Source organism: Octodon degus, unplaced genomic scaffold (assembly GCF_000260255.1).
Source record: "Octodon degus isolate 3935 unplaced genomic scaffold, OctDeg1.0 scaffold00209, whole genome shotgun sequence".
In the NCBI taxonomy this organism is placed as follows: Eukaryota; Metazoa; Chordata; class Mammalia; order Rodentia; family Octodontidae; genus Octodon; species Octodon degus.
Window position 1 is genome coordinate 3,987,153 of NW_004524785.1, and position 10,903 is coordinate 3,998,055.

A 10,903-nucleotide genomic window follows, 5' to 3' on the forward strand; every position below is an offset into this window, starting at 1 on the left:
CTCTCTCTCTCTCTCTCTCTCTCTCTCTCTCTCTCTCTCTCTCTCTCCACCCTTGTTGCTTTTGCTGTCTTTGCCACTATGAACGCCACTGCTCCTCTGCCAAGAGCTACCCTGCCATAGAGCCAGCTGATGATGGACTGAAACCTCTACAAACTGTGAGGTAAACAAACCTTTCCTCCCTTACCTTGTGAGTGCTGGGTATTTTGTCTCAGCAAGGAGTGAAAAGTAAGACGAGAGGTGTAGGTTAGAATGGGGACAACTGGGCTGAGGGCCATTTAGTCCTTGTTCGTATCATCCTGGGCTTTTGCTCATCCACTTAGTATTTGAGCAGCTCCTGTGAGTACCTTCACATGCCCAGGAGAGATCAAACCTGATTCTCAAGGGCCAGGGAGATGGCTCAGTAGAATAAGCGCTTGCCTGGCAAGCATGAGGGCCTGAGTTCAATCCCTGGTTCCACAACCTCCCCCCCTCTGATTCTGATCAAGGACCTCCAACCCAGACTGAGAGGCTCGCAGACAACTTTACTGAAAGATGAAAGTAGGCAATGCTCTACAGACGCCCAGAGAGAGGACAGTGAGTCAGTGGCTGGGGAGGGCAGAGAGTGATGACAGAGGTAGAAACAGGGAAAGCCATCCCAACAGGAGCAGTATGGTGTAGGGATTTGCAGCCAAGTTTTTGCCCCTCACACTGCCACCTTGGGCAGGGCACACGAGCCCTCTGAGCCTCACTATCCTCATCTGTAAAAGAGGGCTACCTTCTTACAGGGTTCTCATGAAAATCAAACATGACAGAGTACATATAAAAGACGTGGCCCTGTAAACTGCCACTGTGACAATACAGAGTACATTTGAGATGGGGAAGGATTTGTACATGTGGACCTTCCAACAAAAGTTATTGGTGCTGGACCTTGAAACCCAAGTTCTGTTTGGGGAATGAAGAGTGGGTTGATTTGGCTGTGGTGTGTGCATGAGAGTGGGGACAGGTCTGGCCAGGATCATGAACTGATGACATCAGATCGCAGGTTCTACTTCCTTGGGGTGGGGGTGGGGGACTCAGTGAGGAGCCATTTAAGGCTTTTGAACAGTTCTGCAACATTCAAGAGCCGCAGCTGCTTCTCCTCACATAGTGACCAAATCCAAATCTCAGATTTCAAACCCACTCCCTCTTCTTCAGTCTCAAGGCCTAGCAGCTTTCCCTGTTCTCCAGGCTTGATCCCTTGTAATCCAGCCTGCGCACTGCTGGCAGTGTGTTTCTTAACCAAAAAATCAGGTTGGTTCCAGTTTCTTTCTGAACATCATCTTGCTCTCCGGACACAGGCAGAGCCTCCGCAGCACGCAGGCCATGCCAACCTGGCCCTGGCCTCCCCGGGTAGCCCGCCTTCTCCTGCCCACCTCTGCTCTGTGCCTCTGTCTCTGCTTCAGCCAAAGTGAGCCACTCAGTGCTCGTCTAGCACATCATGAACTTAGAGGCCTCCTTGTCTTTGGTTACTGCAGCCCCTTGGCTATGCTGAGCATTCATCTCAACCTGGGAAGTTACTATTCATTCAGGCCCACTGAAATGTCAGGGTCTTTGCAAAGTCTCCTTTGACTCTCTCACGGGCCCCTGGAGTGTCAAAATGAAAGCTTTCCTCCTCCAGGTTCTACTGTGCTCTATGTCTCTTGTTTATTGTTCTTTCAATGATTAGAGCTGGGCTACATGCTGACTGCAGGGTGTGAAGTAGCTGGGAAGGGAGACCAGGGAGGGAAAGTCCTATAAATTACCCACTTCAGAGCCTGTGCTGAGCAGGCTGAGGGGTTAGAAAACTATCCCTACCCCTCCCTCTTCCTCATGGCCAGAACTTTGTAAACTCTAAGAAGAGTCTGGACTGTGCAGTTCCATGGGTCTGGTTCAAAGCAAAGCTTCTTGGGCTCATACTGGAGGGTAGAGGAGGATGTGCTGGGGCAGGGTTTTCAACTCAAAATTATAGCCAGCTGAGACCCAATCTGTGGCCTCTTCTACCCTCTTGTGTCTGAGGCTGGTCCATCCCTGCAGCCTGGCTCTGGGAAGAAGCACCAAGGCCATGCCTAGGGGCCTTCTGGTTCCCATTCTAGGTGGCTCAGCTACAGTCCAGTGCTGTATGTACATTCTCAGGTCAGAAATCAAAGAAGGCACCAAGGACAGTCAAGGGCAGCCAGGGATCTGCTTTCTTGTGTATCAAGGGAGCAGAGCAGATATGATTTGGAAGCCCCTTTGTCTTTGGTTAGTGCCCAGACAATTCAGAGCGGCCATCAGTAGGCTGGAAGGAGAACAGGAGAAATCCACGATCTACAGCAACGGAAGCTGAACATGGGCTAGAAAGCCTCCCACTCCCATGGGTGTCTCTTGGACAGACCTCTGGATCTGAGTTAGGGGATGCACTTCTTTTCCTAGCTGCACCTATTACTAGTCAGGAAGTCTCTCTATGTCTTAGTTTCCTTTTCTGCAGAATGTGATTAATGTTCTCATAAGAGAGAATAGAAAAAGAATATAAGATGCTTTGGAAGGACAGCCACACAGGCAGGTAGATGGACTCTCTCTCTCTCTCTCTCTCTCTCTCTCTCTCTCTCTCTCTCTCTGTCTTTCTCTCTCTCTGTCTTTCTCTCTCTCTATCTCTCTCTCTATCTCTGTCTCTCTCTGTCTCTGTCTCTCTGTCTCTCTCTCTCTTTCTGTGTTGGGGGAGAAAGAAAGATGCAGAAACAAGAGGGAGATAAACAGAATCTGTTTTTGTAGTAAAAGAAAATAAAGATATTGAATAAACTGAAAAATGCAGCTCAGGCTATAGAAACACGCTGCACAGCTGCATTATGATTGCTGTCACCATCCTCACAGCTCCAATTCATCCACGAGAAGTACACTCTATCACAGAGGCACAGAAATGGCAGCAGTCCTGGGCAGCCAGCCCCTGGGGAGGAAGCCACGCACCGCTGCCGCATGCACCGTCCAGACCTGCCCCCTGCTGCCCAGGTCCACCTCATTCTCTTCTCTCCAGCATGGACCTCACACATAGCCTCACTGTCAAGCCACAGAGGAGAAAGGCATCTTAGACAAGCAGTCTGGGAAAGGGCACTTAGGCTCCCCTACCGACTGGCAATTGTTTGCTGTTTCAGTTGTAACACAAAGTGGCATGTATGGGTGGGGAAAGGAGTTCCACAGGCTGCACTTCAGTGAGGGTCCGTGTCCTAATAAACTCTGCTAACATTTCAGAGCTACTGTTCAGTTATTGAAAAAGCCTATTCCAGTGAGACTGAACAGCAGTTGGCCAGTCCTCCATAGGGGGCTACTGATGCTCCCATCACTGACTCAGTGCCGGAGCTGCAGGAGCTCTGGCTTAGACAGTAAGGTGGGTAAGGAAAGATAAAGGAGAGAGAGGGAGAGAATGAGAGATGGGAGGAGGGGGTGGGGGAGGGAAGGGGGACTACAGAAAAAAAAGGGAAGAAGAGGTGAAGGGAGGAGGCAAGAAAGAAACAAGAACAACTAGACGTGAGAAAGGAGAAATTAAGAGAAAGTGACAACAAGGAAAAGAGACAGGAAGTTTGGCAGAGACAACAGAGATGGGGAAGAGGAGCAGGGATGGGGGACGGGTGGGGACAAAATCGGGAGGGGTGTGGGGGTGTGCTGGAGGTCGCAGCCGAACCCTTACCAGGGTGAAGGGGGTGTTGAGCAGGGTGATCATGATGTCCGCCACAGCCAGATTGGCAATGAAGAGGCTGGTGGCCGAGTGCATTCGCTGGTTCTTGAAGATGACATGACAGACCAGGACGTTACCGAAGAGCGAGAAGACCATGATGAAAGAGTAAGCCACCACGAGCAGGGCTTTGGCCGTGGGCTTCTGGGACTCCACCCCCGAGCGCCGTTGGCCGACGAAGTTCTGCCAGTCGGAGAAGGTGGAGTTGCCCCAGAAGAAGCGCGAGGCGTTGGGGGTCGCCAGGGCCGCCCCCAGGCTGTGCGCGTCGGCCCGGCCCCCGGGGCGCTCGGCGGCCAGCGCGGAGTGCAGGAGCAGCAGCAGCAGGCAGGGCGGGAGCATCGTGGCGAGCTCCGGGCCGAGTCGGCCTCTTTCCGCACTTTGGGTCTCTGCTCCCCCTGGCGCCGCCGCCGGCCTCTGCCCATCCGGCGGCGCGGAGCTGGGGCTGGAGCCGGCTCGGCGCACGGGGGCGACAGCTCGCACTCCGGCGGTGCCGCCCTCACGGCTTCTGCTACGAACCTCGGGTGGGTGGGCAGAAGCACCCCGGAGGCGGGTTGGGTCGGGCTGAGTCTGCTGCGCCAGGCACAAGGTTCAGGTCTGTTTGTTTCCACTTTGTCCGTAACCCTGGCGCAGTCTCCGCGCTAAAGCGGACGCAGGCATCCTGGCAGAGCCGCGCACAAGGCACTCAATGAAATGAGACCTGCGAGCTGACTCTTTGACAGCCGGGAGCGCAACGCGGGGAGATTTGTTTTGCAAGGGAAGTCTTTCGAACAGTTCTCCTGGTGGGTTGAAGAATCAGAGGGTAAGAGATTAGCTGGGTGCCCCCTGGGGGAACCGTGAGTTTTCGACTAAGAGGAGTGGGAAGTTGTGCAGGTAAAGGGTGTCAAGAGCCATGCTGCTTGCAGCAGCCAGACCCCACCTGCTCCTTCAGGACACCTTGTTCCTGCCGTGAAGTCTCTCTGTAACCCTTCCCTTGCCACGCACCTGCCCTGCCCTTGGCCTTATGACTTTGTGTTCTGGATTCAGGGTCTGAACCCACTTTGTAGCTATGAGATTTTGGGCAAGTCCTGGCAGTGGCTTACTGCTCTCCTTTTCCTGTATGTGAGGTTTTTAGAGACCCTTATGCAGTTCTCTTTTCTCTGTCTAGAACAAGAGATGCAATAATTTGTCAACTACTTGCAGCTATACCTTTAACTCTCCATTCTAAGGTCTCTGGCACAGACTCTAGGCTTTCATCTCTCCTTGCTGAGCATGGCCTTTGGGCTGACACCCCAACACAGCCCAGGTTCTTTCCACAGGGTCCTCTTGGTCCCAGGAAGAACCTTGCATCTTTGTCCCACCCACACCCTAAAGAACAGCACCCTACCCCACCCAAGTCCTCTTTTTCTCAGCCTCAAGTGGAAGCTCAGACACCTCTCAGTTTGGGACATTTCTAGAAGCATTAGGCGTCAGCTTCTATAATCTCTGTGAACTCCAAGTAAAAAGGTCCAACACTCTTGTTGATGAACAATTAGAAAGTAGGCTAATAAGAGCCACCGTAGTAAAATAATACAGGGAAGTGCTATCAGAGTGATACTCAACTGAGACTTGACAGACAGCAGGAGACAGGTGAGGAAGAGGAGGAAAAGGAGGAAGAGGGGAAGGAGGAGGGGGAGGGGGAGTAATATGGAGGACTCCATTGGCAGAGAATCATACTCTCTTCAGACATGCACATAGCAGGTTGTTATGCAAGGAGATGAGTGGAGAGAGAGCAGGAGAGGGATTCAGAGACCAGAAATGACAGCCTCAGGGTCATGTCAACAGTTTGAACTATTTCCCAGGGGCAGCAGGAATGCATGGAAGGGCACTGGGAAGAGATTGATATGATTAGGCTTGCATTTTAGGAATAATATGAGTGGACAATAGAGAGATTGTGGCTTGAAACAGGATTGAAGGGTGTTGAGGGGATTTCACAGGAGAGAATTGAAGGGTGTTGAGTCAAGGTACTGGCAGGAGGAAGAGCAAGGGTGTCAGAGGTTTGGGGGCAGAATCAAAGATGATTGTGAAATCTAGCTTGGTTAACATCAAACACAAAAACTTAAAAGGATCTTTTGATCTCAATCCCTCCTACAGCATTTAGCCATTCTCTCTTATTTTATTTGCAAGTTCCAAGAAATCCACGCTTATCTCCACTTCTCGACATCATACTCACTCTTCAAGCCACCATGTTTGGAGAAGATGGTGAGTAGATGGTCCTCAGTTCTGCTGATGGACTAGGCAGTTCCCATAGGATTGTGCAATTAGAGTAGCGGATTATGTGGCCAACCCCAGAAGAAAGAAAATGAAATAAAAGGTATTTGGCTACAGCCAGAGACTGCCTATAAATCTGCAACTTAAGAGTTTGAGGAGAGCCGGGGAGATGGCTCAAGGGAATAAGCGCTTCCCTGGCAAGCACAAGGGCCTGAGTTCAATCCCCGGTTCCGCAAAAAAATAAAATAAAATAAAATAAAATAAAATAAAATAAATAAAATAAAATGAACAGTTTAAAAAAAAAAAGAGTTTGAGGAGGCTTGTTCTATTAAGATGACTTGGTACCATCTTGTTAGGGCAAGGCTAGAACAGGATGACAATTTAGAAAGCACAGTGTTAATCATTAGAATTTTTCTCAGTCTCAAGAAAAAGCACACAAAGAGTCCCAGTAAGCATCATACTCAAAGGCCAAAGGTTGGCAGCACCTTTCTCAACAATCTCTTCCAAGCGCCCTGCTTGGTGCTCTGTATAGATGTTTAATTAATCTGAGTTACCTAACTAATGACTTCACTTTCTGTACTCATCCTGCTTACCCTGAAGATAGAACATTTGTGCTCAGTGCCTGAAACTCGGTCTTTGAAAGAGGAGGTAAGAATCAAAGAGTCTTTGATTTTCATCTTTTCTTTGAAGTATATCCCAGGACAGAGTCTAGTGCACAGGTTTATTTAGGAAGTGAAGTCAAACACCAACAAGGGAGTGAAGAAGTGAGAAAATGAAGGGAAAGTAGCCAATGAAGAGAATGTTGTCCAGCTAGGTGTCACTGTGGCTGACTGCAGTGTCACCTCACTTCACTCCAACAGTATCAAGTGTGAACATCAATTCTCCAAGCAGATGGGTGTGCAAGCTGGGACATCTACACATGGACTCCCATTAGGCATCTGTTGAAAGCTTCTCCTAGAACACATTAATTCTCTTGGTCTTCTGGCCTTCCAGCAGGCACTCAAAATAAACACAAGAGGCAGAAGGTGGCCCACAGACAAACTCTGGTGCTGGAAGCTGAATACTGAACTAGTGTCTCTAAAGAGGGAGGAGTACCGAGGCTGTCCAAGGGAGGCATGAAATCCAGCATCACTTCCTTCCCTCTGCACTAGGAATTCACTACATTCATGCTACGCTGCCTGAATCCCACGCCCAGCACGGATGTCCCAGCTTATTCTGCACTTCTAAGGCAACCCACTCTTCAATGAAGCAAGAATAGCCTCCACTTTATGCCACGCTAAGGCTAGGTTACTAGAAATTCTTTTCTCAAAGGCTGTACATTATCATCACTGAGCAATTACAGGAAGACACAAGCTGCTGCTGCAAAATGAACCAACTCTTTTTATACATTCTGAATAAAATCAAGGACACTGTGTGTAGTCAGTGTGCATGAAATACTAATTAGATTTCTACATATCTAATAATAGACATATTAAACACACCAAAGTGCAGAGAGTTTGGTGTTCATTCAGATAGATGTTTTCTTTTGTGACAGTCTCACTCTGTAGCCTGGGATGACCCAAAACTTGTAACAATCCTCCTACTCAGCCTCCTGTGTGCTAGGATTATAGGCATGCACCACCATACCTGACTTCTTAGATGATTTTGAAGAGAAAAAGAGAGACAAATAGAAAATCATTCCATAAGTATTTTAGTTAAAATGAGACAGAATTATAGAAAAAGATGCTTTCAATAACCTCATTATATCAATTTTTCTGACACCACAAAAAAAATGCCTATATCGATATTGTTTTATATAAAGGTCTTATTTGAATTAAAAAGCTCACCATACTCCCAATTCTTTTATTTTCTTTTAAAAAAATCTTTTGTTCATTTATTTATTTGGTAAGGGTCTCACTATGCAGCTTAAATTCCTAGTGATCCTTCTGTCTCAGCCTCTCTGGTGCTGGGACTACAGGCGTGCGCCTGGGGCAGGATTGGCATGGCACATGGTGCCAGGGATAGAATTTGAGTCCTTGCATTTGCCAGGCAGTCACTGAGACCACTGAGCTAATCTCCCCAGCCCCCAATTCCTTTCTAGCACCAATCTTAATGGCCCAAAGGAAGAGAGTGCCATCAACAATGTGAGCAGACATTGGACTGGTGTGTCTGAATGAATCAACATTTGTTTGTTTATTTTAATTGCACAAGGTGAGGGGCCAGGGAGATGGCTCAGTAGAATAATCGCTTCCCTGGTAAGCCCAAGGGCCTGAGTTCAATCCCTGGTTCCGTCAAAAAAATAAAAAAATTAAAAATTAATTACACAAGTTGTATGTTAATATACTTGGATTACAAAGCAAACAAATATGACTGAAGATATACTTAACTGCAATTATAGTGCAAAATATGTGGACAGGCTAAGCCAGGAATTGCCTCCAAGTTTTGGTGTGCTGGACCTACAGAGTAAAAATAACTAAAAGGTATATTTAAGCCCCAACTTACAGCTTGTGACCCCAAATGTTAAGTTTTCTGAACTTACTCCACACTTTTATTTAGAAAATTTTATAAATAGTGGCTAGGGTCTTGGGTCAAGCCATGCCAACATGTTTGAGCCATAGCATTAGCTGTACCATAGGATGGCTAGGTAGTTTCCAGGGTGCCATCTTACATGACTTGTTTCTCTTGAATCAAATGACCTGCTGGGTGATCCCAGCCACCTCCAGCAGTTTAACTTTCCATCATTCATCAGTAACTCCAAGATCTGTAGCTCTACTCACTACCTCTATTGAAAGCTCCCAACTTGTGTTCCATAGCTACCACTGACCGGGTATTGTCATCTGGAATAACTGCACAGACCTCAAATACAGCAAGCTCCAAACTAAACGCATTATAGTTCACTCCGCCCTCACTTCCTTATACTTCTCTTCTGGTTCACTTGAGGTAAGAATCTTGGTGTCCTCTCACACCCCATCAAATGCATGGTGCTATTTATTTGAAGATGCTGTTTCTCCACTTACTACCATCATTCTTGCCATTCCAGGGCCGGAAAAACTTTTCCTCAAGACCTGATTCAAATGTCACTTCTACAACATGCTGAGCCTCTTGACCACCAAAGCCCCGGGGGCAAGCAGGATGAGCTTCCTTAAATCTACGTTTTTAACAGTGTTCCCACAAGTGATCTCTTCTCTGACACTGCACATCCCTTTATCTGCTCCACAACTCTCTTTCCCACTAAACTGTCACTCTTCCAGGCCAAGAATTATGGTATTTCTAATGTTCCTTCTACAGCACAGCCCAGGACCTAGAGAGAACACAGGGACACAACTGTGGGAGATCCTACATCCGGAATCATCACAATTCAGGGTGTAAAATTTTGTTTCTTTAAATATTACCTATCTACCTAGTAGGATTCTGGGATATATCTAATCAGTTAAAGTTATATAAGCCTCCTCCATCTTCTGCATACAATGTACAACTTGGCTTCTGTGAAAATAACGATTTTCTGGTTCTGTTCTTGATTATCCACTAAATATGAACTTTTTTTTAGATCTTGGAGGGAAGAAAGACAGAATTTCTCTAATGGGTACAGCCATGGGATTGATATTTGAAAGAGCTTTTCTGTAATTCTGCAAATTAAATCATATATTTTTAATGCCAGCTCTAATGCTATGTGCTTAATTGCTATTGAGATATTTTTTCCTTATTATTTCTGCTGTATGCCTTGTTTCAAACCAAGGCCTTAGAATGTGAAAGAGGATAATTAGCTGTGATATTTAAACCACTGAGCAATACTGCATCATCGAGGAGAAAATGATGATTAAAGTTTTTTTTAAACAATAATACCAAGTAAAACTTGGTAAAGATATTTCTAGAAATCATCACTGATTTCCACAGGATACAAACAGCAGCTGCCATTGACTCACTCTTGAAATATGCTTTGAAGAGATTTTTAAAAAAATACCTCTTGAGGTTATTCATTTTGAATTTCTGAAAAAGAAAAGTTGTCCTTTTTTTTATATATGTTTTACAACTTGTGTAAGTTTTAGTAAAAGAAAGACAAATTTTAGCAATTAAAGTTGAATATTCTGCTTGCAGAGTGGGACCAAAGGATGTTGCGTTGCTTGAGGCGCGATCATTACACCTGTCAGAGAAGCAAAACCGCCGAGTGAGGGAAACATGTACCACAGGAATGTGAAAGGTGGATCTTGACCTCCCGGTTAGACTACTCCAAATGTCACTTAAGGATTTCACAAAAGCCCGAAATTAAGAGTAATCAAATCTAACTTAAATTGTATGAGGAAAATGTATATTCCGTTTATACTATACCTAGACATTTAATTCCTAAATAAAAATTTTCTTTTTAACTTTTTTTTAATCATTAGGGGCAATGCACTTTCCAGGTCCCCTTCTGTGTCCCCTAAGACAGAAGCTTTCTTTCTCTCAATAAATTCTGCCTACTCTTAAACTCCAATTCATTCCTTGATTTGAGCAAACATAAACATGGCATCGTGGACATCTAGCAGTTTGGGAGGCAGTGTAGCCATGTGAAAAACACAGGATTTTAATTCAGACAGAATCACACATAAGCTAGCTGTGTGGTGCATGCTTGCAATCCCAGCTCTCAGGAGGCTGAAGCACAAGGACTGCTGGAGACCAACAGAAAGAGTATGTTTCTAAGCTTACACAGAAGTGCTAGTCCTGGGAACCACCATCAGTTTCTCTATCAAAGAACATATACAGTTAAGCCTGGGTGTAAGATCAAGGTTTAAATTAAATCAACTCCGAGACCCAGAGCGCAGGCCCGGCGAGTGAGTGAGACGACCTGGGGCCGCGGGATCCTGAACAGACCCGGAGCACAGGCCCAGCACAGAACCCTTCAGCAGAACTCCCTGCAAAGAGCCTAGAGGCAAGACCCACCCAGCTGATTCAGGAGCAGAACATCTTGCCAGAGAGACACAAAGGGTTCAACTCTAACGCCTGCAGCAGAAAGAAGTG

At 46.6% G+C, this 10,903-nt stretch overlaps 1 protein-coding gene across 1 annotated transcript in view; it reads right to left on the reverse strand.

Moving 5' to 3' along the window:
* The window catches only part of Gpr83 (G protein-coupled receptor 83), a 28,370-nt gene that overhangs the window by 9,541 nt on the left and 7,926 nt on the right, over positions 1–10,903 (reverse strand). The window contains exon 2 of the mRNA XM_004644768.2: positions 3,659–4,479. Coding sequence (XP_004644825.1) covers positions 3,659–4,042 — 384 coding nt within the window. The 5' untranslated portion in view covers positions 4,043–4,479. The remainder of the gene's footprint in view (positions 1–3,658; positions 4,480–10,903) is intronic.